Genomic DNA, 26,263 nt, shown 5'->3' with positions numbered 1-26,263 from the left:
AAACAGGTTTTTGTCATTTGCCCATTTTTAGTCCCTCGTTTATAATATAGGACTAAAAAGTGCTTGAAGCGTACAAGCTCACAAGTCAATTGATGGTTTTAACTCATTCACTGCCATTCCCTACTTTATTCAGGAAATAAAAAGCATGACAAGGAGTGCCATTTCCGAATTTATTCAGGAATTGAAAAGCATGACATTGAGCGCCATTCCTGAATTTGTTCGAGTTTTGGTTTTTTTTGCGCAGGTGGGGAGGGGGGGTGCGTTTCAAGCTTCGGTCAGACATCTGGCAATGTTTTTCCCTCCCGCGAGGGGGCAGCATTTGCCTTTTGTACAGCCACAACTATTTCAAGCTCATATAACTCCAGACCCTTATAACTGAGGAATTAACTACTGTATTTGTTTTCTGATTAAAGAAGATTCTCAGGATTCTTACACTGCATTGAATATTTATGTAGTCCTAAAACTCAATATTCTGTGGGTAATGCAATTTGAGTGAAAATGACAAAAACCCTGGCACTGGAGTGGACAATTTTTTTGCACATCGTCTGGCAGTGAAAGGTAATATAAAAAAAAGGACAATGTATTTTTTATTTTATTTTTTTATTAGTATCAACGCAACGTACATCTCAGATTTTCAACACCTCAAGTCCCCCACCTTGAGCATTTAATTTTAAAACTTATGCCTGATCCTTGTATCTCTGGTGCAGCTCGAGCACATCATCCTGGGAGACCCTGGTCCAGCCTTCGCTATGGACGTGGTACAAGTTGACCTGCCCACCGCTGTAGGCGTCGCGATATGTGGCCTGGTAGATAGCGCGGCGGCCCAGATCACAGGCTTCCTCCACGGTCAGATCATGCCGTAAGCCGCTGTCCATCACACCGTAGGCGTAGACGGAGCCGGAGCCCAGCGAAAACAGGTCACCGCAAACTCGGCTCCCGTTGGAGTCGACGTAGTAGAGCCCTGAGGAGCAAGCGGGTTGGTTGGAAAGGTGCTCAAAAAGGCATAAACGTCAGAGGATATTTACGGGATAAAGCATCGACGCTTGTAGCTCAAGTGTTAAAATGGTTCCACTTTCGCACGCCGCATCCTCCGGTGCTAATATGAGCAGCTGCAACCTTTCCAAGTCAAGACGTGCCGACAGACAGAGCAGCTGCATCCACTTCAAGCAAAACGAAGCAGACCACGGAACCTGCTGACGATATGCGGGCGGTGTCATTTTCCGCCTGAGGGATGGGTGAGAGGGAGGGTGCTCGGGGCTTTATTGATCCCCGCAAACCTGCCAAAAATTAACTATCGAGCAGCAATGCAAGCAGCACAGTAAGACACACCTTCAAGCTAAGGGAAGGAAGAACACCGGGAGCACATCCAGTGGATGCTTGACTTGTGGAGCTTTTTTCGTTACCAATATCCATTTTAGTACCGAAAATGTGTAGAACACTCACATGAGAGGCATACATCACATTGTCGACAATCCAAACGTGTGAAATTTATATTCCAGCAAACATTCATGAGTATTCCTCAAAATAAAATATTAAACAAAATATCCCCAGATTGCACATTCAGTGCTAAAGGAGCGACACACTATTAGCACTATGGAGGGCCACTTTTCCCGTGGGGGGGGGGGGGGGGGGCGCTTCCTATTCATTTCATCTGACAAATTGCAGCTTCCTCAGCCTATCGTTAGCTTGCCTCAATAATCATCCGCTGCCGATGCATGGGGTAAAATTGCCACGCTGACACCTGCCTGTTCCGATTGAGAACTGCGAAGGACTTGTGACAACCAATGGTGCGGGCGGACAGTTAGAATGGCAGCCTCTTGTGTTGAGCACCACATGCGACGGGATGAGGATGCTTACAAACAGCATCAGCGTAGCCCCCTCCTGTAACTCCTCCCCATCCCGAAAAAAGAGGCAGATGAGATGCTCCTTTCCGTGTGGTTTAGGCAACCTGACGGGAGACTGTTTACGCAGATTGCGCAGCTGGCTGCATGATTTGGCGACTAGCAGCGTGTGGAAGCGGCGAGACTGACACAGCACTTGTCTCTTTCCATCGGGAAAATGCGACAATGTCAGGGAGTGAACAAGTGCACGTTTAAGAGAAATGCAGAACGACCAACCACGTATATTCACTTTTACACCGGTGGAGAGTTTATAGCAGGCTTCCATTTTACAGCGCAGTTTAGTCAGCTAACATCTTCCTACGTAATCGTGGGTAATTTAATTCACATGCTATTTACCTGACCCTTCAATCACTGACATTGCAAAGCTCCCGTGGCAATTGAACAAATAAGCATCATTATTTTCTCATTTGAATGTGTGGTACTTAGACGCATGTCATTTATCTCCGTTGGCAAACAAACAAATACTAGCTGTGCACACAGACGCACACATCTGCTTTGCAAACAAAACTGACATGAATCACACCTTGGGTTTATCTGCCACGATCAACAGTGGCATAGGGCAGGGATTCAATGTCCATGCCGCCTCTCTCATCGGGCAACAGGCTCGGTTGTATTGATTTTCCATCATTGTGTCACTTTAGCTGACTCTTTATGTACACCTGCAGTGATGTGCAGCTTCACTGCGGCATCAAAAGCGGAAACATTTTGAACATTTAATTGGTAAATGCTAAAAAGGAAAGAACACATGTTGTAGTGCCATCCAGTGGCCATCTCTGGTATCTGCATTTGCCATGTTAACCATTCTAAAATTGTACGGTACAGTATGTATTCTCTCATAAGGAATTCTGAGATTCATTAATCCAGAAAAACATCATGTGTAGTAATTTTTTTACCATTAAATGATAGCAAAGATTGATTCCCTACAACGGAAATTTCGATATCCGGTACACGGAATTGCAATCCATGAAAAATTGTGTAATTTAATTGTTGACATACAGGGGGACAAAAAGTTGTCAGTTCCGCCATTTTTCTTTCTGGTGACGTAGTTGCGGCTACCTGCGCAACTATCACTACCAAGCTAGTGTGGTCAACCACACAAGCTTGCTTTCGAAATCACGCGTTGTTTAGTGTAGTGCAGCGGTTGTATTGGGTAGTTCTCGTCAACAAGTTCTGTCATAATGGCATCCAAATATAAGAGAGTCATTATAATAATAACACTAACAATAATAATTATAACAACAATGATGATAATAATAATAATAATAATAATAATAATAATAATAATAATTAATGTTATTTTTATTACCATTATTTTATTTCAAGCGCCTTTCGAAGCTCTCAAGGACACAACATGAGCATAGAAGAGTGAAGCGTATTAAATTGAGCAAAGAAGGACAAAGTGATACGAATTCAAGAAATACTCTGAGTAGGCAAACTACGTGTGAACGACTTGAATTTTTAAAATAATTAAACTGCTTTCATATTGCGTTCTAATTTTTTCCAAGATGTACTGTATTGTTATGTTTATTCACAATATATTTTGATATCTTAAAACTTGTTTTCATATATATGTTGATAACATTATATATTTATTTATATGTTTATACAGCACATGATTAACACCATACATTCATTTACTTACAGGTTCATACGGCACATGCACTATCGTAAATTTCTACATAAGGAAATTATGTTATGAGGAAAACTTTGGTCCCGCAAACGCGATTTTTTATGAGAGAATACTTACTGTATAAACATCCTGTTAAAATGGATTTATTTAGGTGTCGGAGATAAAGATCTTGCTTGTTTTTCATTGTAGTGCTGAGCAATCTCGATAACCCTGAACACATTGACGTTCACATTGACATTATAATTGTTGGTCGAATTTATGACCATACCATCACATAAAGCGTTCTAATTTTGCAGGGCAGCGTGACCAACACAAAGTAAGAAAATAAAATTGAGTCACTTTTAAATTATATTATAAACGATATATCAGATGCACCCGACTTGGAAAAGTAAACATCGGCAAAGTGTTTTTTCTGACTTACTGTTTTAACAAATAACACTTCTGGTTGGTGTTCTGCAATGAGTGGTTAGTTGTTCTGCATTTCTCAGTACCCACTGAAGGTTGCTGTCATGTAAAATGCATTTACCTGGACCTCGTTTGTCCCAGCCGCAGACCATGGTTCCCATGCTGAGTCCCATGCCCTTGTACTGGTACACCATGTTGGCAAGTAATTTGGATGCCGCCGCCACCGAGATGCGCTCTTTGTTGCGGAGCTCGTAGACGCGGCACTGGCGAGCCAGCATACGCTCCCAGAAACTGCAATCTGCTGCTCCTCCAGCCATGGTGCCCAGCAGGTACGGATTAATCTCGATTACCTTCTTGACCGTCTGTGAGGCGATGTAAGAGCCCGCTGTGGCCCGAGAGTCCACTGCCACAATGACACCATGCTGAAACTGAGACAAAAATGACACAGGGAGACCGTTTGACTCAAGCAGATTTCAGAAGATTGACAAGCCGTCACCATTAACAAGGTAAAAATTGAAAAGTCAAGCTCAACATGTCAAGCACATTACAAGCAGGAGAAATGTAACATGACAAAGCGAACCCCCTCTAATCTGAGGCTGGCCATTTAGGTCACTGCAATGCTGCAAATTCTTCTTTGTGGTGTTCTACAAAATACAGATAAGTCTGAATTTTGAGTTGCAATGTACGAAACAATGTGCATGACCATATCTCTCAAACAAAACGAAATTCGAGGAAACTGCAGTACTGCAGCTATTGACCCAGGCCCCTCTGATATGGATCTGATGTTGCATTTTGTAATAAAAGGCCTCTGAAAAGAGACAACAAGACTTTGTTTCGGACACATTCACCAGGAATTAACCTGGTTGAGGGAAAACTGGGATTCTTTCTTGAGAAAATTTTGATGCAAAGATCAAAATTTTGGAATTTACATTAACGTTATATTTTATATCCACTTTAGAACGCTTCTTGGCGCTATTCTGATTGTTTTTATTCTGGGGGAACGTGATGTTACCTTGCAACCAAGAAATTACTTATTTTATATTTATTTTAATTCAAACCACCGCCTTGCAGGCAATCGTTGAATCTGTTTTTAATATGGCCAATGCACGGTGTTGACAATCGCGGTGGCGGCTCACAGGACTTCAATTTTGCGATGTAGGTTGCCTAGAACGCAGTGTTGTACGGAATAGCCAACATGCTAACAGAGTCACTCGGGTCGGTTATATAAAGTTCAGATTGATTTATCAAACATATCACCTTCTTATATTTCGAAGAATTCCGAGACAACTACCTCAATCGATTACTTACTTTGAATGCTAAGGTAGTGGTCCCATGCAGAAACTCTATTTTGTGTTCGACGTCACCATCCTCGACCACAGGACACAATGGATTTCTGATGGCAAACCTAAAGTTGTCTCCCGATGTAATTTCGAGACCCACACCACTCAGCCCAGGTTCACAATCGAAAGGAGTCGTTTGACGACTACCAAAGGAAAACCCAGCACTTTTCTGATTCAACACACTAGCGAGAGCCATTTTTTGAAACAACCCGATGAGCAAGCAACTTCCGTGGTTTCTTATTTGAACGTTTTGGTGTTTTTAAACACACAGCGCCCCCTGTAGTTGTGGGTGTCCAATAAAAGATCCAACAAAATTGGCGAATTTACGAGTGGATTTTTTTCTGTTCAATCGCCACGTTTGAATTCTGAAACGGATATATGCGATGGGTCATTTGTTGGTTATATATTTTTATTTGTAAAATTGTTTGTGTAAAATTGTTAGCGTTAAGAAAAATACGTCTGTGTAAGCTCTCAGTCGTACATGGTCCATCGATGAAAAGGTTTCTTCAGCCGTCATCTGTACTTCTTTAAAGGTGTCAGACGTTTCGCTTCTTATCCGAGAAACTTCGTCAGCAAACTAAAGTCTTACTGGTAGTTTCGGCCCTATATATATATATATATATATATCCTGAGGGATATAGTAGATGACGGCTGAAGAAACCTTTTCATCGTTAAGAAAAATGCAAACATGATTCAACTGTATCAATTAAGATTGTAATTGACTAGTTTGAGAGTGGGAAGCTAATACATCAATACAACACATTGTTAGGGACTCATGATTATTTCATTGTTCATACTTCTGCTATGCAAAATTATATCGATTTTCACTTTGAATTAGGCTATACCAGAGGTCATAACAGTTGAATTTATATTTATGTTTTGCATATTTTATTGTGATTCAGTCATTATATGGAAAATGTTCCAATATTTTATTTGTTTGTTGTACATTGATAAATACAGAGGGTTGTGTCAGGAAGGGCATCCGACGTAAAAGCTGGGCCAAAACAAACATGCGTATCATCCCTCTGAAGATGGAGGTTACTGATTCGCTGTGGCGACCCCTTGAAGGGAAAAGCCGAAAGGAAAAGAAGAAGAAGAACTTGTACATTGAAACAGAAATCAAAGAAAGTACTGCATTCGATGTTTCATCTTTGTTTTATTTACATGTAGTGAGCAAAGATTTGGGAACATGTTTTGTGTGCGTCCGCCTGTGTGCGTCTTTGCATGTGTGCGTATAGAAGATGAGATATATTTAAAGTGCACAAATGGCATTTTGTTTAACCCGATGTTGTACACCAAATGACAATATTTTGTTTTACTATTTTTCTGTTCTATGTCCCGCGATATCGCACGAGATGTGAAACTGGTAGACCGTCGGATCCATTTGGACTCCTCCTTCCCTCCACTGACTGTGGTCTGCTTCGTCATGTGTGGATCCAAAATGGCGTCGATTTTCGCCAAACCGGGACCAACGAGGTGGTCTTAGTTTGTACCCTGCATGCCAAATCATGGCGTCCGTTGGTACGGGAAGCAGAGTGTCCTGCGGGAGGGATCTTAATTGCGTTCCAGAAGTTGCTGAGACATTAACGTCGGTCGCAAAACTCGGGTAAGAAGAGTGCTGCTTAGTGTTGAAACTAGAGGACGGCGCGGAAATTAAAATGTGAACGATGGTTGCTAAGCTAGCCAGCGAATCATCTGCACGTGCCAACCCCATTGTGGTGCAGTTTGTTGCTAAGCTTAATGTATTTGTGTAATAGTTTGTCTTTGTCTCCATTTCTCAGGTTTGACTTCGTATGCATGCCCCTGTTCCACCCGAGGTTCAGGAGGGAATTCGAGTTGGAACCCGCAAAATGTCGACCTGGTGCCCAGACAAGGTCTGACCTGCTGCTGTGTGGAAGAGGTTAGAGCGCATTCTCGTGAGAAAGTTGACCACGGTTTTGTCCGTAAATGTGCACGTCTGTGCCAAATTCAAAGGCTCTTATAAATGAAATGGATTATTATTCTTATAAAATACCAAGCTTGTTACTTTGCAAACTAAAGTAAAGAAAAAAGTTAAGTTATACACACTCACACACTTGCACGCAAACACGCAGTAAATATATTTTTATTTTAGATTGGAACACCCTGATTGTTGGGAAGCAATCTCCATGGATTGACACAGATTCAGAAATGGAGACCGTACGGAGAAGTTCAGAAGCTGTAAGTTGGAATGAACAGTTGCAGATGTCGATCCTTTCATTCATCTCTTTCCATCTTTGCTCAATTGGGTTTGTGCTGCTTCCTTCGATCTCCATAAATTAGTTTGGCTTTCTTTCCAGGCTCTGGCACAGGAATTGCATTTCTCGGCCTACTTGGGTCTGCCTGTCTTCATGATGGCGCTGAATGGACCTCATAAAGCAAATCTTGCACGTGTGTTGCTTAACCATATCCAGTCTGGACAGCACACCACAAACGTAAGACAAGGGAACTTTTGCTGAATAAGAGGGCAAGGAAGCCACGAGATATACTGTATGAATCACCTAACGCGAGTTGCCCACTTTTTGTGAATAGTTCTGGATTCGAGTTGCACTGATGGCTCCAGAAGACATGCGGGAAGATGTGATTGAGAATGAGCCAGTCACGTGTATTGATGAGACAACTATAGATGAGAGGACCTGGAACTGGTAGGTTTAAAGCGACCTCATGCCATCAATCTGCTGGTTTATGTCAGTTTTTTTAAACGTCATCATTAGTTTCTATTGTTATCTACATTTAGGTGGCACTCATTTAGGACCCTTTGTGATTACAACAAGAGAGTGTATCTTGGTAAGAATGCCAGCCATGATGTGACTGTTTGAGGTCATTCTAGTTTTTTTTTTTTTTTTTCGGGCAGAAAAATGAGCTTTTCATCATTTTCTATTTTGTACTTCGAAAGCCGTTGAAGTTGGAGCAGACATGCCCTCAGAAACCGTGATTGACAAGTGGCTTGGGGAACCAATCAAAGCAGCCATACTTCCCACCAGCATCTTCCTCACCAATAAGAAGGGATTTCCTGTTTTATCGAAAGCCCACCAGCGATTAATCGTCCGTCTTTTCAAGGTAGGTAAAGGTTAGTTTATGAATTCATGAAATGGAATTTTCCAACATTGTGGCTGTGTAAACACCAGACTTTGTTTTAACACCCAAGTGCAAAACTGTGTACAATTTGACTTCAAGGCTTGTCAAGTGTAGTTTTTATCAACATGCGTGTTCTTTCACAGTTGGAGGCACAATTCATCTTTACGGGTACAAGTCGCCACACCGACAAAGACTTTCGTTCATACCTGCAGTACCTGGAATATCTCAGTCAGAACCGACCTGCTCCCAATTCCTATGAGCTGTTTGCCAAGGGTTATGAAGACTACCTACAGTCTCCCTTACAGGTACAGATTTTTTTTGACGGACTCTGATACTTTTTTGTGGGTCTGTAACAGTTGAATTTTCAGATTCAACTTGTTCACGAGTACTTGCATTGCTTTCATATAATGTCATCCAAGAGTCCAAATGATGCCATCTGCTTGCCATGTTTATTCTTTATAATTTATTTAACTTTCATTCGCGATCATTTGGCCGCCCCAAAATAATGTAAAAATTGTTTGCAGCGATTGCTGTACATGTCAATTGCTGTTGACACATCCAAAATGCACTTGTGTAAATTTCCTTAATTTGCATTTTTCTCTTCTGTTTAGCCTCTCATGGATAACTTGGAATCACAAACATATGAAGTCTTTGAGAAGGATCCGATAAAATATTCACAGTACCAACAGGTAAAATTCCTAAGTGATCTCCTGACATATATACCGTACTTTCCGGTGTATAAGACGCACCCCCAATGAATGGTTTATTTACAAACTTTTTCCTTATATAAGTAGCGCACCATAGTCGAACGCGCACCTTCAATCAATGAAGAAAAGTTTTCCAAATAAAATATATAAATATAGAAATGTTTTCTAAATGTAAGGCACACCACATTATAAGGCGCTACATTAGAGGCTGGGTTTACGCACGACTTCTTTTACAGGGGGAAATGGAGTCGGTGGTTGCTGACAGTAGTTGCCAGACCTGTTTTTGCTCAATATTACTTCACATAATGGTGCACCTGCATATAAGGCGCAGGGTCATCTTTTGAATAAAATCAAGGCTTTTGGGTATGCCTTATACACCGGAAAATACGTTATACATATCAGTTTTTTTGTATAGGATAACCTCAAAGCTGAAGTTTTTTATCTAATCAGCTGTTGTCTTGTGTCTTTAGGCAGTGTACAAATGCCTTCTTGATCGAGTCCCAGAGGAACAGAAAGACAGCAATGTTCAGTAAGTTGCCTCACTAAATATAGCAAGTGTTTTATTTAAAAGTGAAGGAGTTTATTTGGGCATGACCAAGAAATGTTCAGTGCCCCCCCCCCCCCCCAACACACACACACAAATATACAATACAATACATATTGATTTATATAGCGCTTTAATATTGGTAGTTTGGCATCCTCAAATTCTCCGAGGCTTGTGTGACACCCAAAAGCATGTAACAGCAGTTAGAAAATGGGGGTTGATTATTTGCCACTCTTCTCCAGAGTCTTGATGGTATTGGGGGCGGGAAGGGGCCCCCTCGTCAACGCATCTCTGCGTGCCGCCAAACAAGCAGACCGGAAGCTGAAAGTGTACGCCGTAGAAAAAAATCCCAACGCTGTCATCACGTGAGTGGCTCCTATGAGAAAAATGCTCGACTTGACTGTCATAGATGGTAAATGGTAATATTTTTCTTGTTCCGAGTCATAAAATGTGTACAAATTGCATCTTATTTTTGCCACAGGCTGGAAAACTGGCGTTTTGAGGAGTGGGGCGATCAGGTAACGGTGGTATCATCTGACATGCGAGAATGGACCTCGCCTGAGAAGGCTGACATTATTGTGAGCGAGCTGCTTGGGTCCTTTGGCGACAATGAGCTTTCCCCGGAATGCCTGGATGGAGCGCAACACTTTCTCAAAGGTGCCTCAAGGCAATTTTTTTTCTCAACAAGCACAGTTTTCTGTGTGTGCGCCATCTGGGTGTGCGATGTCAATTTCCTGGTTGCATGTGTAATGATCTATTTACTCTTCTCGCATGTCATCGTGCCAGACGATGGTGTGAGCATTCCTTGCTCCTACACCTCTTTCCTGGCCCCGCTGTCCTCCTCCAAGCTGTATAATGAAGTCCGAGGCTGCAGAGAACGTGACAAGGACCCTGAGTGCCATTTCGAAATGCCATATGTCGTACGCCTCCACAACTTCCACCAGCTTGCTGACCCCAAACCGTGTTTTACCTTCACACACCCCACAAAGGGTAGGCAAGACAGCAACCGATGTTGTCTCACCTCATGTTATGTAATATACCTGTATTTTAAGGCACTGATCCTCTTGTTTTTTTCTCCCTCCAGATATGAACAATAATCGTTACCAGTGCCTCAAATTCTCAGTGGGTTGTAACTCTGTTCTCCATGGCTTTGCTGGCTACTTTGAGACCACGCTCTACAAAGATGTCACACTCAGTAAGTATACTTCAAAAAGTAAGATCGCATGTTATATGTGAGGTCATAATGCAAACCTTTGTTCTTAAAAGGTATAAAACCTGATACGCACTCACCTGGAATGTTTTCATGGTTCCCCATTCTCTTTCCCCTCAAAGTAAGTACTTCTGTTGTGTTGAAATACGAAATTTGAAGATATGATCAGCAATAATAAATCCATGCGCTTCCTCGAACAGCAACCCATATCCATATCGCGTGAAGATGTTCTCACGGTGCGATTCTGGCGCTGCAACAATGGGAAGAAAGTGTGGTACGAATGGGCTGTGACAGAGCCGGCGTGCTCCGCAATCCACAATCCTGCGGGACGCTCCTATACAATCGGGCTGTAAACACCTGTATGTGATCCATACATAACTCCCTACATGTTTTTTTTTTTGTAACGGTTATGGCAATTGTGCCTCATCAAATATCCCAGAAGTCAGATTATCCTAACACAATATAAAAACATTAAATACATCTCCTGTGTCCGTTTTGATCATTTTTAATAGAGCTGACAAGTACCACACTGAAACATTAAATGTAGCACATAGTATGCCTTATTGAATACATTCCATCTAAATATGGAGGAAAGACCTATCTTCTCATTTGAAGAATATTGGACTCCAATGGCACTCAGATTACAAATCTTCCTCCATTATTTTGTATTTGGATGCTCAATAAAGACATTGTAATGTTCCTTTTTTAAACTACTTTTTAAATAACCCGACTTGCTCTTGGTCGCACACCCTAGTGCTTTCTACTATCTTTGTGACTGCTTTATTTCCTGTATATGATAGCTGACCATGTTAAGCGCTTTGTTACAGCTTCAGCTGTTATTAAAGCACTATATAAATCAATATGTATTGTATAACTGAAGGCTTTTTTCATTTGTGTATGAATGTTGTACTGTAGCAATATTATGCACTTCACGAAAAGAAACAAAATCTGAAAATGTCCACCCCACTTCAAACATCTGTATAAATGTGATGACCCGATCAAAGAATGTTTTGCAGCGTTTGGTCAAATTGTAAACCTGTTATGATCAATTTAATCTCATGAAGAGTTGTACGTATAGTGGACAAGTCCAGCTCTTACCTAGCTATAACGTAGTGGTGTGTTGTTCGTGAACGAGCCGGAAATCGGTGGCGACTTTTTTTTCCCCTCTATTCCCCGCCCCCAGTCTTCGGTTAAAGCCGCAAGTCATTGATCCGTGGTAGAGGAGGCAGGGGAGAATTCCAGACACGCAGAGGAGAAGGGGAAGGGCTTAGAAAAACAGTTCAATGACACATTTCTGAGAACTTAGCAGATGAGCTGGGTAGGTAGTGCAGGACTCGTGCACTGTTTTGGAGCCATTTGAGCAGGTCACTGGTGATCAGTGTACAAATGTTATCACATTATGCTGTTATTATTCAATTATCATTTCTACTAGTTTCTATTATAGCATTATTAATATGAAAAGCAAATTAGTGACAGCTGATCATCTAACCAGAGCGAAAGCTAAAGTTAGTGACTGCTCTCTGTGCACATATATCTAAAACCATATAAATATTTGATATGGTGTATTTTTTTCACATGGTTTTTGGTAGTAAATTTAAGCAACCAAAAAAGCTGAAGAGCCATATGGGAGCCAAAAGAGCCGGATCTTTTTAGTGAGCCGATCCAAAAGAACCGGCCCAATGAAAGGAGCCGGAATTCCCTTCACTACTATAAAGTGCAGCTCATCAAATTTCACCCGCCTGCTTGAACTGGTGACACGCAGCGTGAAATTGCGGAAGTCATAGTTTGCGGTAGTTTGCGTTAATTCGGAAAGGGATATATTATTTTCAAAATAATAGCATTTTAAAATTATATCGTAGTTTCGACCATGTTTTGATTCTGTAAAATGGGTTGTTATACTTGAATCGTTAATACACATCTTTTGGTGTGAAAAATCATTGATAAGAATCAAACATGGCAGGGCAGTGCGCCGCTTTTATTTCATTTATGTTTATTTTGAAAAACTGTACAAGGAAATGGCCATGAACAAATATTCATGACAGTCATTCACAAACACCGATGTCAAGCAAGCAGACTACGGATGTGTATGATGGTCTTTTGGTCGTAAACAGTTAAATCTACGCATTGTTAAGTATGTTCTTTATAATTCCAGAAAAAAAACCTTCCACACAAGTCTACTGTCATGCTAATTAGTCCAGCGCTTTACATTGACACTATCTACCACGGTTAGCTTCGCGCTATCTAAAGATTAGCCACCGGGTACACCACCTGAGACACCTGTATTATTATCAAAATAACTTTTTTTGGCTAACATCAAAATGTGGATGTATATTTTCCTCGTGTTCAAAAGTGACGCAATACGCCGGAAGTGATACAAAATTGGACGCAATACATCTGCAAATGTATTGCGTCCAATCAGCATATTGAGCACATGACTAAATTATCTTAAAATTCTATTTGAATGCAACGTTTAAGTTGGTATAAAAGAGTCCCACGTTGTGATGACTCTTAGATGGAAGGCTTAAAACTCAGAGGTAAACCATTCTAGCTGTTAATCTATTTTTTTCTATTGCTCACTTTCTCTCTCTCTCTCACACTCACTCACGCACGCACAGCCATGCCTCCATCAATTCAACTACAGGAGATGATCCGGGCCATTCGGTCAGCCAGGACTCAGTGCGAGGAGCGGGGTGTCATCCAGAGAGAATGCGCTGCCATCCGGGCACAATTCAGACAATCTGACAACGACTGTCGGTCTCACAACCTTGCCAAGCTTCTCTATGTGCACATGCTTGGCTACCCGGCACATTTCGGTCAGGTGAGAGGATTTGGAACATCAGTGCGATGAAAAAAAAAGATAATCAGTCTGCTTTCATGCAGGACTACGAAAATGAGCGAGTAATTACTGTTAAGCATTTAAAGCCCAAATATGTCAGTTTCAGTGTAATTGATTTAATTCTGACACTCCTCCATGATTCGCTTTTTTTGCCCTCATATACCCCACGTTGATCACAGTTGTGATACTCTCCATTAGATGGAGTGTGTTCGGATGATCGCCAGTCCTCGCTACAATGAAAAGCGTGTCGGATACCTTGGGGCCATGATGCTTCTGGATGAAAAGCAGGATGCCAGTTTGCTCATCACCAATTCCATAAAAAAGTAAGAAACCCAACCCAAAACACATTGAGCATGTGAAAAATGACTCCATGACACCCATGTAGTGGTTTGCGTGTGCTTGCCTTTCAGTGACCTGTCTCACAGCAGCCAGTACGTACAGTCACTTGCTCTGTGTACCCTCGCCTGTATTGGCTCCGCTGAGATGTGCAAAGATCTCGCCCCTGAGATCGACAGGCTGCTTCGGGCATCCAATTCTTACATTAAGAAGAAGGTAAAGTTGTGCTAATTAGGTAGGCGACGAACAAAAAGCTTTTTTTTGTCACTAAGAAGCTGCGCTCAATCAGCAAAAATGTCATTCAAAACGCTTTGAGGAACTCCGTTTACTAAGTTTGTCTCCCTCGGGTATCCGTAGCTGAAAGATATCTGCAAAATGACCTGTCATAGAATTGGCAATTACTGGCTAGCAATTATTTTTTTAAGTATGTTGTTGTGATTTTTAATAATGGATTTTAAAAACTAATGAACCTTGAAAAATCTAAACATTTCTATATGTTGTCACCTTTAAATGAACGAAAGAAACTCACGCTGATGAAGCTATTTTGTGCTGGCTCGCCTTTCTTTGGGATCTGTTCTTTATTGGGAGGCACTCGATGAGATGCAGCAAAGAAATGAAGTTTGTTTGAGCAGAACAAGCAGTTGCTGTTGATTTTTGGAATTTCATTCTTGACGCTCTCATTCTCGTTCCCCAGGCTGCATTGTGTGCCATCCACATTGTTCGAAAGGTTCCAGATCTCGGGGAGCTCTTTGTTCCGACAGCTCGCTCTCTTCTGGCGGAAAAACACCACGGTCAGTTGACCTTTGATGCGCGTCTGATACAAACACATCCCGCTTTTTCTTTTTGTTCAAGGTGTTTGTCTCTGCTTGTGTCCAGGTGTGCTCCATGGTGCTGTCGTGCTCATTACTGTGCTTTGTGAATGTAATCCGGAGACACTGGAGCGCTTCAGAAAGGTACAAAGATGACAAACACATACATTCACACACATATAGGCAGGGATGCATCTGGGCCGAGCAACTTTGTAACTCCACTCTGCCAGCAACAACGCATGTATATTACGATTAGCGCATATTGCTACAGTATATGATATGCGCCACATATGACATACTTCTGGTAAAATAGCTAAAGATTTTTTTTTTTGTTATACAGCAAATGAAAGCTGTTTGTTTTCCTTCAGAGGTATGAACCTCCATCGTCTGCCATCTTGCCTTACCAAAATCGAGCCATCATCACCTTACATTTGTTTCGGTGCGTTCCAAAGTTGTGGTCGAGGATATTTCGGGTTTTTCCGTGATCCGCAGGAAACTGCAGAAAGGGATAATGAAATGTTCAATTACCCATGGTGCATTGCCTTATTTACATCGAACATGACGAATGGTTGCGATATTGAACATTTTGGTTGGAACACGAGTAAAACTATAAAAGACATTAAAAACAAACGTATTCTCGTTTTTTAAGAAACAATCAAATAAGTCTGTGGAGGGTAGTGACAATTCGTTGCAGCAAACTGCTGTTAATTATTCGGATTTAGTGGATAATGGGAATGATTTCAGAGCTGTTGAGGCACATTTGAAATCTTCAAAAAAATACATTTGTTTAAGTAGAAACTATTAAGAAATGTTGGATTGGATTAGGCTTTAGTAGTCTCGCAGTGGAAAAATTTACATTTCACAGCAGCAAAATTATGAAAGGAAGAGGAAAGGAAAGAAAGAAGTAGAAAAACATAATACAGGAGCTGCTGGATATTGTGCTGAGTCTGTTGTCTTTGTCTTAATACCGTCGAATATCAAAATAGGGCAGGATTGATTGTGTAGTAACTAAATAAAATATTTTTTTTTTGTTTATGGATGAATAAATTATTTGACTTGAATTAAAATTGCTGATATATTGGAAAAATAGAGTTTAGTCAAATAATTGTTTTTCAGTTGCAATTTAGAATTATCTTGCTACGTTGAATGTATTTTGGTTTATTTCAATCAGTTTAGTATAATTCGCCAATCTAGTTAAATCGGGCCCCATCAATTTTAGAATGTGGCCGCCTTTTCAGACACCAGGGGGCCAACTTTTAAATTTCCCAGATGCATTCCTTTATAGGCCTTTTGGAATTATAATGCAGTGTAAATTCACTCAGTTATGAACCAAAACCTATTCAACATACCAAAGATCTTAGCATCTGCGTCTTTGCCTACTGGCCTGCAGCACTCCACATTCTCCAGCTTGCATAGTAAAATGCTGTCCAAACATCTTCAGGGTTCTGTTGTATAGCACTAGCGAGTTTAGCGTGGCGAGTTAGACAAAGCCTGTGTGTATTTGCAGGTGGTTCCAGATCTGGTTCGCATTATGAAAAGCTTGGTGACTTCCGGTTACTCTCCAGAACATGACGTGGCAGGGATCAGTGATCCTTTCCTACAGGTTTGTCTCTACTTTCAACACGGCTTATTTTGCAACACCTGAGTGACAGACCTCGACGCAACTCCACTGGACAAATGGCAATGAATGATAGTGCTATTTTACTAACATACGCGCCTCCCATTCACAGGTCCGCATCCTGAGACTGCTGAGAATCCTCGGACGCAACAACGAGGCATCCAGCGACACCATGAATGATCTACTAGCTCAGGTTTCATGCATGCGATGTTGCATCCCGATCCCCTCCTCGACGCTAGCATTTGAACTGTTGATTGTTTACAACGAGCAACCTCACGGAGGATTTGGCCGTGTGCACAGGTAGCTACCAACACAGATAGCACTAAAACCGTGGGCAACGCTGTCCTGTACGAGACCGTTCTCACCGTGCTGGACATCAAGTCAGAAAGTGGCCTCAGGGTGAGAGACACTCTCCCACAGGGTGCATCTCACTCGTAATACAGACGCTTCCCAACTTGCGAACATTCGAGATACGAATTGCGGTACATATGAACATTTTTGCAGGTACAATGCGTCAAAAAATGTTCGGACAGATATGCTGTAAGTTAGATTTTGTATTGCGCGCCTTTTTCCGGCCGAGCTCGCTTATGATTGGCTGCGTAGAGTCTGAATGGGGAGGAAATCCCTCTTCCCAATTGACGCTCCAGGAGGATGTGATGCTTAACAAAAAGTAATGGCTGCTGGCATGTAATTCAGTAATTACGTGCCAGCAGCTTCAGTTATGGCTTACTGAAGGGTCTGAAGGGTCTGTGTTTTATACTTCCCCGTTCAGTGTTTGACTTAAACATACATTCCAAACAAAATCTAGCGCTGAAGCAACTTATGAACAGATTCACCTTACGAACGACCGCTCGGAACGTATCTCGTTCATAAGGTGGGGAGCGTCTCTACTTCTTAAATAGGGTTCCTGTCATGAAATATCCCGCATTCATGAATGCCCGCTTCCTTAGATCCTGGCAGTGAACATCCTGGGCCGCTTCCTCCTGAATAACGACAGAAACATTCGGTCAGTGCACTCCGACGGCTTTCGACTTGAAATTCCCGTTCCTTCATGTCATCCCCTCCCCCCCACCCCTTGTCCTCTGCTTCTCCTTTTCATTTTTGTTGCTCGAGGCCAGTGGCAACTTCTTGACAGGTTTTCATCATTCTGAGCTATCTCATCGCCTCGCCCCAGTACATTATTTCTCTGAAGCCAGGGCAAGAAGGTCACTTCCTATCTGCTAGGCATGGTGAAGGCTCATCAATTGTTCCTCTGGGCTTTGCTCAAGTAATATAGTATTTCCCCGCGCTTATCTTAAAGGGACGTGGGATCCCTTTACGGGGGTCGTCTGCTTTTTACCTGCGGGGGACTTTATCGCTTAGTGATGATGCTCGGACTGTTTTTTTTTTTTTTTTTTTGGTTTTGTTTTTAGCATGAGAGCGACATCCCAGGTGATAAGGCGTCAAGTCCCATCGGAATGGAAGAAGATAGATAAAGAATTAGTTATCTACTTGGCAAGATTACTCATATTATTTAAATGACCATTTTTAATTCATTTATTTTTTATTCACTAAATATTGACCCAAGATCTGCAAATAATAATTTTCATCAGGCTTGTGCTGAAAATATCTTGTCTTCAATATTCCACATACAGGCGCTCCCCAACTTACCTACATTTGAGTTACGAACAACGGTACATATGAACATTTTTGTAGTCACACATGGAGCATTCTCTCCAGTTATACATGTACATATCTTTATAGAGCATATATTTTATAAAATGTTTATTTTTCAGTACAAATCAATACAGGTTACTTATAAAAGTCTTAAACATACTTATATAAATTCTAAACATACTTCTATAAGCCTTAAACATACATTCCATACAAAATATATCACTGAAGCAATTTACGAACAAAATCACCTTACGAACGACCGTTCGGAATGTATCTTGTTTGTAAGTTGGGTAGCGTCTGTAATTGAGCGGCGGGCTGCTTCTTCCACATCTATCCTGCCCTAAATAAAAACATGTTTCTCAAATACGATTTTCTGTTTAATTGCGTGGGCAGCCCGGTAGTTGAGTGGTTAGCACGCCGGCTTCGCAGAGGTTGTGAGTTCAAGACCCGGTCCGACCTCCCTGTGTTCAGTTTGCATGTTATCCCGTGGCCTGCGTGGGATTTATCCGGTTACTCCAGTTTCACCCCCACATTCCAAAAACATTAATGGCAGGTGATTGAACACTCAAAAATTGTCCCGAGGTGTGAGTGTGAGAGCGAATGGTTGTTTGTCTTTGTGTGCCTTGTGATTGGCGGGCAACTAATTCAGGGTGCCCCCCCCCCCCCCCCCCCCCCCGCCTTGTGCCCGATTTCGGCTGGGATAGGCTCCAGCACCCCTGCGACTCTAATGAGGAATACGTGGTACAGATATTTGATGGATGGATGTATATATAATGGCGTCATTGACTTTAGACCCATCTCCTCAATTATGTGGCATTCAACCAAAATAGGCACTAAATGTGATGTGTCATATATTTTTTGTGTGTTTGTTCAGATACATTGCCATGACCTCCCTACAAAAAATAGTTGGGACGGATCACATTGCTGTGCAGCGTCACAGAAGCACCATCGTGGACTGCTTGAAGGACCCCGATGCCTCCGTCAAACGGTCACTTCCCACTCGCACATCCGTTTCTCTCCCTCTCGAAAAGAACCCGATTCAACCGTGAGCTCATGTGCAAAACTGTCCATTTGTTCAGCCGTGCATTAGACCTCTCCTTGGCGTTGGTGTCCGCCAGCAACATCCGCTCCATGATGAAAGAGCTGCTCGTCTTCCTCTCCTGCTGCCCGCCTGAACTCAGAGCTGAAGCAACCAGCGGTATATTCCATGCCGCAGAGAGGTGAGTGCGTTATGCACGCATTGACATATTCACACCATTTAAGCATGCTTTTGAATCTGCGTCGCTGGCGGTTTGAAGACACAGGCAAAATTCTCTGTGCGTTTTGGATATGCGAAAATTGTTTGTGTCTGTATCAGGTACGCACCATCCCAGCGTTGGCACATCGACACCATCCTGCATGTCCTCACCACGGTAAATACTGATGCAACATCGCACTGTTTGCAGCACAGCTCATGCATAGTATGTACATTATTTTCCCTAAAGGCATGTCGTAAGAACAAGGTGAACTGTCCCCTCTCTCCACCACCCTTTTATTTATTTTATTTGTGTGTTTATTTATGGGTTTTTATTTATTTGTGTGTTCATTTATTTATTTATTAACTTGTCTTTTTTGTGGATTTAATTGTATTTGTTTTCAGTTGTTTTTTCTCTTTATTTTGTGTATTGTATTTATTTCATTTATTTTATTTGTTTATTTGTGTGTTTATTATAAATTTTATTTATTTATTTGTGTGTTTGGTTATTTATTAATAATTACAGTATGTTTTTTGTATGAATTTTTATAATTGTTGTTTTTTTCTGTTTATTTACTTATTTTGTGTATTTTGTTATTGATTTTATTTGTGTTTATTTAAAAAGATTTATTTGTTTGTCTGTTTGTTTTTTTAATTTATGTATTTTTTTGTAGATATATTTTTATTTTTTGTTGTTTTTTCTGTTTATTTATTTTGTGCATTTTATTTTATTATTCGTGTTTTATTTAGAGATTTTTATTTATTTATTTTTGTGTTTGTTTATTTATTGACTGATATGGTTTTTGTAGTATTTATTTTTAATTTCTGTTGTTTTTTCTTTTTATTTATGTATTTTGTGTATTTTTATTTTATTTGTGTGTATAGATTTTTATTTATTTCTTTATTTGTGTGTTTGTTTATGAACTCGTTTTTTATGTAGATTTTATTTTCTTTTTTTCTGTTTCTGTTTATTTTTTTATTTTATTTTATATTATGTTATTTTATTTATTTATTGTGCAGTGGAAAGTTTTGTAGAGCAAGTTTAATTCATGTGTATGAAAGCGTGTGTTGATGCACTCCTGTCGATTACACTTCCAGGCCGGAAGTGATGTCAGAGATGAAACTGTCCCCAACCTGATCCTGCTTATCACCAACGCATCTGAGCTCCACTGTTACACTGTCCACACGCTTTACCGAGCGCTGATCACTGACATCTCTCAGGTGTGTTTCTGCTGTCTTTTTTTCATTTTAATTTCCTAATAATAAAGCTCCTAATGATTAGTTTTAATGAGGTTGCAGTCATTGTTGTTTGCCACCTATTATATTACATTTGACATCTTGCACATTTCATTGAACCACCACAATGTGTCTACATTTTTATATTGATTTTATTTTATATATATATATATATATTTTTTTTTTTAATGGATGTCTGCAGCAACCGCTGGTTCAGGTGGCCTGCTGGTGCGTTGGAGAATACGGGGACCTGCTACTCAGAGGAGAATGTCAGGAAATGGACCCCATTGAGGTCACTGGAACACATGTTTTTTTCATTCCTTTTATTTCAATGAATAACTTAAAAAAAGATTAACTTAATTATTCCAATTAGGTGACTGCAGACAGCGTACTGGATGCCTTGGAAACGGTTCTCCAGTCTCACATGTCCACCCCGACGACAAGGGGCTTTGCTCTGACCGCCACCATGAAACTGAGCACCCGTATCAATGACAATGTCGAGTAAGACACACTTTTAATGATTCATCCCGACAACGTAAACACAACTGTCTATTTTTTTTTTTTTGTAATCACTTAAAGGACAACCGTTTCCTAACTGACATCAGAAAAACGTTTTATGGCATCTAAAATACCCAAAACATGCAGGGTGATATTTTTAGTCAAATGCAAAACACAAATAAATATGAGTTAGTGTCCCAAAACTACTTCAAAATGACCCCGGAAATTGTGAGTTTCAGAAGGTCCCGCCCCCTTGTTCGTGACGTCACGCCAAGACGTCTTGCCTTGCTCCAGAACAAAACAATGGCTTCAGATTCGGAGAAGATGCTTTCTTGTTACTCATCCAGTTATGAATATGATTCAAATAGTTCTGAAGAGGAAAGCATAAATGTTTGCAATCCATTAAAGAAGTCCTTCCGTCTCATTTTGAGGCGTCTGGACTCCAATGTAGCGCCCATAAAATGCACGAGATGGCGCCCAAGCTTCGTTGGAAATGGGCTGTTTTGTCTGCTGGGAATTTGTGTCAAGTCGTATGAAATAGTAGTCTTGGTGCAACACACAACGATTCACCATCGCGCTATTTATGTGTTTTCCTTCTAATTTTGCCATCAACACAGATCAACACGAAGTTTTCAGACCAAAGTACCCAAAATCCATTGTGTGTCGCTTTCTCGGTCAGTGACGATACCTATCGTGACGTCACGGTAGGCATCGTCACCAACTTAAAAACAAGACTTCCTGAATATTCAGCGCGAGTCTTAAAACGTAAAATATAGCTATATACGGTGGAATCTTGTAAAATACGCTCAGTAGAAGTCATCTGAAGTGATTTTACAAATTATGGACACAACTTGTCCAGAGGCGTCGGTTGTCCTTTATGTTCATTGTTTGTCACATTACAGGTTTAAATATTTTCATTCAAATTCTGAAAAACGTATGAAAACTATGAATCCATGTAAAATGTTTTATGTATGTATGTATTTATTTATTTATTTAGTCGAATAAGAAGCATTGTCAGCATTTACGGCAGTTGTATCGATGTGGAGCTCCAGCAGAGGGCAGTGGAATACAATGCTCTCTTCAAAAAATATGACCACATGAGGTTTGTGTTTTAATATTGAGGGGGGTCAGTGGAGTTGAAACGTTCACCGAGGTTGTCCACAGGGCAGCAGTGCTGGAGAGAATGCCTGTGATTGAGAAGAACTCTCCGGGCCATCGCAACGGGGACTCGATCGGGGACGTTATCACAGAGGTGGAGGTGGACAAAGTGAAGCAAGGGGAGGCTCCACTTCCACAACCGCCAGCTAACCAGGTGACATTCGGATGAAAATTGATGTCAATGAAACTCAACTAACCAGTTGATATGTCATGTCATGCTCTGAACTTGGTAAGTGAGAATTTGTGTATTTCATTTGGCAACATAGCTGACTTTGTTTTGTATTTGCTTGTTTTCATACGCACATCTGGAAAGCAAACAAGACTTCCATCTCACGTCATATTTCAGATTCTTGTGAACGTGCGTTTAGAATGAGTCATGACGCGTGGAGTTTTTTCTGTCCTCTGTTCTGAAGGTATGTGATCTTTTGGACTTGCTCGGGGACTCCGAGGAATCCGTACAAGCCAGTCCAGGTCAAGGCAGCACCGTAACTGTCCAATCCACAAACACAGCCAAACTTGCTGGAGAGGACCTTCTCGATCTGTTGGGAGGCTTTGAGCCCATCCCCCCGTCGCCAGGTTTGAGTCCAACACACGCTTGGGGTTTCCAGATCTGCGACGCCAAGAGCGAGAATGATAAAATCTTGCCTGCGTGTGTTGAAATGTGTGAAATATTTTCCCACGTATAATACGCACCGGAGTATAAGAATTGTGTATTTTCTAACGTTTTCCATATATAAGGCGCACCGGACTAAGTGAAAAATGTTTTCCAAATATAATATATAAATACATAAGTTTTCCAAATATAAGGCACACCACATTATAAGGCGCTACAATCGAGACTGGGGTTACGCACCACTTCTTCTGCAGGGGGAAATGAAGTTGTGGCTGTTGAAAGTAGTTGTGAGACCTGTTGTGGCTCAATATTACTTCACATATAAGGAGCACTAGGGTATAAGGCTCAGGGTCATCTTTTCAAGGAAATCGAGGCTTTTGGGTGCGCCTTATACACCGGAAAGTACGATATTCTAAAAAGCAGGCTCTTTAAATAGTCACAGCATATGTGTCGCAAGGTTTCATGTTTTTGCTTCTACTTGACAGCGCCTGCAGTGACAGTTTACGAGAAGAATGGCGTCACTTTGACACTCAGCTGTGAGAAACACTCCGACTCCGGCGTAACAGTAACCCTGAAAGGCTGCAACTCCTCCAACTCAAACGTCACAAGCTTTGCTCTCCAAGCAGCTGTGCCAAAGGTTTGTTGCCTTTATTCATTAGAGTTGCAATTATGTGTAGCAATTGTGTATGTGTTTAGAGCGCTAATTGAAATGAACGTTATATTATTATTGTTCGGAAACCTCGAAACACAGATGTCTAAGCGGAGATGTCAAAGACGACTTTTGACAAATAGTGTTTTGCTCCATCCACATGACAAAAACATCTGCTAGTACAACCCTCCCCCGTGGAGAGGATGTTTTTCACCCACAGCTAGCAACATGGTGCGCTGTTACCTTTGTATTTATTTTAGCAACCGTCATAAAATAGGAGTGATGAATCACAGAAGCAAAAGGTTTCAATAAAAATGACTGATTGAACTGACCGGCTGCTGGCAAATGACCAACGTTTAACCACCAGCGGTGACGCGAGCGACATCAACCCGTGTTCGGTGTCCACATGTGTGAATTTGACCGTTTCAGAGTGTCCACTTAAACATGAAGGCCCCCAGCGGAGACACACTTCCTGCAGGATGCTTAGGTCACGTGACCCAGTTGGTACTTCTCGACAATCCGAGCAAGGTGAGACAACAGGGCCAGCTACCCGGCATCAACTTTCCCTACTCAAATTGATTTTCGTGAGCTCAACCATGAAGGAAAATGTGTCAGGCAAGTGTCATCTCGCCCATTCCTTCCAGGTCAACCTTAAAATGAGGATTCGGATATCTTACTCAACTGGAGCATCTTCCATTCAGGACACAGTTCAGATTGATTCCTTTCCTGGGCTTCCCTGATCGGCGCTTGTCAGTCTGCCATCAGACCTCCACACTACCATTCCTCCAATTTCTGATTTGGTCAAAATTTGACCACAACCTCATCACCTATATGTGACATTGGGGTCTCCATTTTGGAATACAGAGAAACAATCCAAAATGGTTGCTGTTTTCCAATGTTGACTGGCTATAAAATGTTACCTTCGGTGTATTGTTCAGGGTTTTTATCAAGATTAGTTGATTTTACCTTTAATGGATTTTATTTTTGTTCTTTGACTTTGAAGATGTCAAATGTCTTGTATCACTCCATTTGCACTCTCCATTTAACTCTTAAATGAATTGTTAAACACTAAACTAATGTTTAGAAATGCCCAGCTCCGATCTACTTCTGTGCCTTTCATTCTATTTTTGCTCCCATGCGTTAAACCTATTTTATAATCATTTAATGACAGTAAAATCAGCAATATAATTCCTTAATCAATCATGCGGAAGCTTTGAACAATGGCTCTTTGTTGATTATTGACACTCACTTTAAATACGTGTCAGGAAACTGTATTCTATAAACTGTTAACAATATATTTTGTTTTAAAGATCAACGCACATCTGTCGTTTGAAAGAAAAGAGGGCTGGAGTACTTTCGGTAGTTCTGAAAGATCTGGAAAATCCTGAATGTCTGTGCTGTACTGGCGTTATAAATAGTTGTTCATACTGTTGCAGATCTAAGTAAACTATTTCAAATGTTTGGATTCACACTCATTTTCTCATAAAGACGGGACAGTGTCAGAACCTGAAGCACCAATGTGTGGTGGTATTTTACACCTATTTGACCAGTGTCTGCATTGGAGGAAGGTACAAAACTCAACTTGAGTATTTATTCACAAACAATGACCGCAGCATTGTTAAACCTCTCTGCAAGAGTGCCTGTCATAAACAGGTCCCACTCAGAAAGCCAATGCGGGTTACAAAAACATTCACAAAGGGACCAAAGTTTTTCTCTTTTGTGTGCGGGAGATGCATTTTTTTTTTATAGTAACACGGTCAAATGATGTCAGGACACCTAAAGTGTTGGCACAGGGCTGGCATCGCTTTGAGCGCTGTTCATGACAAGGCGAGTTGTACATCAGGTGTGTGGTGCGCTTTCCCCCCCCTTAGCGCCAACACCAGATGGAGCACCGAGCCACCCTGGATTTTGTAGTCTGCTGCCGTCTTCTCATCGTTCCTGAGAAAATGACGTGCTTGGCATAAGTACAGTTGGAGGGGGAAAATGGAACACTGTAAAGAAGCTCACATCTGTTTTCCACTGTAGATGAGTCTTTGTTGCTGAGGGGGAATGCCTTCCTTTTCTTCCACCCTTTCTTTAATTCGCTCCACCTAGAAAGTCAAGCAGCAATCTGACGCATGCTTCTGCGTCCTGAATTTAATTCATGACAAGTTTTGGAAGTGTTCTTACCTTGTCTGTGGGCTCAATGTCAATTTCTATTTCTTTTCCAGTCAGAGTCTGCAATAGAAAGAACACACCGTGATGTGTGGTATAATTATGCAACACAAGATAAACTGGCATTTGTTTAGTTTGTGTCGAAGCCGTCTATTATGTTAATTGCCGTATCGAACAGGATCTTTCATATTAAACCCAAGCACAAGTGGAAGGGTGGCCAGGGCATACACTCAACTGAAAGTCTCACTTTTTAGGTTAAACTCTACAATGTACGGCGTAAACAATGCTACGTCGAATCGATATATAAAGTGGCGATGTTTAGTTGCTTCACCCATTCAAAAGTCAACCAATAAATCGATTTTTTAATAACTACGGCCGCCAAAGTGGTAGCAACACAATATAGCTCCAAAATGAAACGGTTATCCTAATTGAAAGATCCGCCACCCCCAAAAACGCAAACGTTCACCTTTTTATTGGAAATGACAAACGTCTTACCTTCACTTTGATCAGCATTATGGACGAAGTATATTACACAATTTTAAATTATGTGAACATGTAATGATTTAGTTGTGCGAGCACTTTCAAACAGATCGCCGGGATGATTCAGGACTATTTCCTGTGTAACACACTAAA

At 41.1% G+C, this 26,263-nt stretch overlaps 4 protein-coding genes across 6 annotated transcripts; 2 read left to right on the top strand and 2 right to left on the bottom strand.

Moving 5' to 3' along the window:
• Positions 1-200: 200 nt before the first annotated feature.
• Positions 201-5,518, bottom strand: LOC148891641 (proteasome subunit beta type-5-like). Its single transcript, XM_089008599.1, has 3 exons — positions 5,245-5,518; positions 4,058-4,364; positions 201-961 (listed from the first exon to the last, which is right to left on the bottom strand). The coding sequence occupies exons 1-3, from the start codon at positions 5,470-5,472 to the stop codon at positions 678-680; spliced, it is 819 nt and encodes a 272-aa protein (XP_088864725.1). The 5' UTR covers positions 5,473-5,518; the 3' UTR covers positions 201-677.
• A 1,182-nt stretch (positions 5,519-6,700) lies between these two features.
• Positions 6,701-11,313, top strand: prmt5 (protein arginine methyltransferase 5). Its single transcript, XM_089008091.1, has 16 exons — positions 6,701-6,882; positions 7,058-7,176; positions 7,390-7,475; positions 7,595-7,729; positions 7,827-7,939; positions 8,032-8,081; positions 8,191-8,354; positions 8,516-8,677; positions 8,984-9,061; positions 9,550-9,608; positions 9,866-9,988; positions 10,105-10,280; positions 10,410-10,613; positions 10,708-10,818; positions 10,890-10,954; positions 11,034-11,313. The coding sequence occupies exons 1-16, from the start codon at positions 6,785-6,787 to the stop codon at positions 11,184-11,186; spliced, it is 1,896 nt and encodes a 631-aa protein (XP_088864217.1). The 5' UTR covers positions 6,701-6,784; the 3' UTR covers positions 11,187-11,313.
• Positions 11,314-12,859: 1,546 nt separating this feature from the next.
• On the top strand, positions 12,860-24,941 carry ap1g2 (adaptor related protein complex 1 subunit gamma 2). Of its 3 annotated transcripts, XM_089008273.1 has the most exons (22): positions 12,860-12,964; positions 13,449-13,651; positions 13,868-13,992; positions 14,080-14,221; positions 14,700-14,796; positions 14,882-14,958; positions 16,322-16,417; positions 16,545-16,625; positions 16,733-16,831; positions 17,383-17,438; positions 18,963-19,076; positions 19,168-19,308; positions 19,446-19,500; positions 20,421-20,543; positions 20,761-20,850; positions 20,932-21,059; positions 22,054-22,158; positions 22,221-22,368; positions 22,628-22,790; positions 23,313-23,464; positions 23,906-24,004; positions 24,121-24,941. In XM_089008273.1, the coding sequence occupies exons 2-22, from the start codon at positions 13,451-13,453 to the stop codon at positions 24,214-24,216; spliced, it is 2,388 nt and encodes a 795-aa protein (XP_088864399.1). In that variant the 5' UTR covers positions 12,860-12,964; positions 13,449-13,450; the 3' UTR covers positions 24,217-24,941. The 3 variants fall into 3 exon arrangements, 2 of the variants coding, with proteins under 2 accessions (XP_088864399.1, XP_088864400.1); XM_089008274.1 differs by lacking the exons at positions 12,860-12,964; positions 13,449-13,651 and having other exon boundaries at positions 13,883-13,992; positions 14,055-14,221; XR_016116433.1 differs by lacking the exons at positions 23,313-23,464; positions 23,906-24,004; positions 24,121-24,941 and having other exon boundaries at positions 22,221-22,443; positions 22,628-22,763.
• A 112-nt stretch (positions 24,942-25,053) lies between these two features.
• nedd8l (NEDD8 ubiquitin like modifier, like) lies at positions 25,054-26,257 on the bottom strand. The gene is made up of 4 exons (XM_089008275.1): positions 26,126-26,257; positions 25,646-25,693; positions 25,484-25,566; positions 25,054-25,414 (listed from the first exon to the last, which is right to left on the bottom strand). Exons 1-4 carry the CDS (start codon positions 26,141-26,143, stop codon positions 25,294-25,296), a joined length of 270 nt encoding a protein of 89 aa, XP_088864401.1. The 5' UTR covers positions 26,144-26,257; the 3' UTR covers positions 25,054-25,293.
• Between the last annotated feature and the right edge of the window lie 6 nt (positions 26,258-26,263).

Source organism: Hippocampus bargibanti, linkage group LG11 (assembly GCF_051943395.1).
Source record: "Hippocampus bargibanti isolate YZ-2025 linkage group LG11, ASM5194339v1, whole genome shotgun sequence".
NCBI classification, from domain to species: Eukaryota; Metazoa; Chordata; class Actinopteri; order Syngnathiformes; family Syngnathidae; genus Hippocampus; species Hippocampus bargibanti.
The sequence above is the reverse complement of the archived record's forward strand: the minus strand, read 5'-3'. Positions and strand labels throughout refer to the sequence as shown.

Coding starts and splice junctions, on each gene's coding strand:
- nedd8l (XM_089008275.1), bottom strand. Junction 25,567..25,645: donor ACATTGAGCCCACAGACAAG/GTAAGAACACTT, acceptor TTGACTTTCTAG/GTGGAGCGAATTAAAGAAAG. Junction 25,415..25,483: donor ATCTACAGTGGAAAACAGAT/GTGAGCTTCTTT, acceptor TCATTTTCTCAG/GAACGATGAGAAGACGGCAG.
- LOC148891641 (XM_089008599.1), bottom strand. CDS start 5,472: ATGGCTCTCGCTAGTGTGTTGAATCAGAAAAGTGCTGGGTTTTCCTTT. Junction 4,365..5,244: donor CCACTACCTTAGCATTCAAA/GTAAGTAATCGA, acceptor TTTTTGTCTCAG/TTTCAGCATGGTGTCATTGT. Junction 962..4,057: donor CTGGGACAAACGAGGTCCAG/GTAAATGCATTT, acceptor CTTGCTCCTCAG/GGCTCTACTACGTCGACTCC.
- prmt5 (XM_089008091.1), top strand. CDS start 6,785: ATGGCGTCCGTTGGTACGGGAAGCAGAGTGTCCTGCGGGAGGGATCTT. Junction 7,940..8,031: donor GATGAGAGGACCTGGAACTG/GTAGGTTTAAAG, acceptor ATCTACATTTAG/GTGGCACTCATTTAGGACCC. Junction 9,989..10,104: donor AATCCCAACGCTGTCATCAC/GTGAGTGGCTCC, acceptor TTTTTGCCACAG/GCTGGAAAACTGGCGTTTTG.
- ap1g2 (XM_089008273.1), top strand. CDS start 13,451: ATGCCTCCATCAATTCAACTACAGGAGATGATCCGGGCCATTCGGTCA. Junction 14,222..14,699: donor ATTCTTACATTAAGAAGAAG/GTAAAGTTGTGC, acceptor CTCGTTCCCCAG/GCTGCATTGTGTGCCATCCA. Junction 14,959..16,321: donor CACTGGAGCGCTTCAGAAAG/GTACAAAGATGA, acceptor GTGTATTTGCAG/GTGGTTCCAGATCTGGTTCG.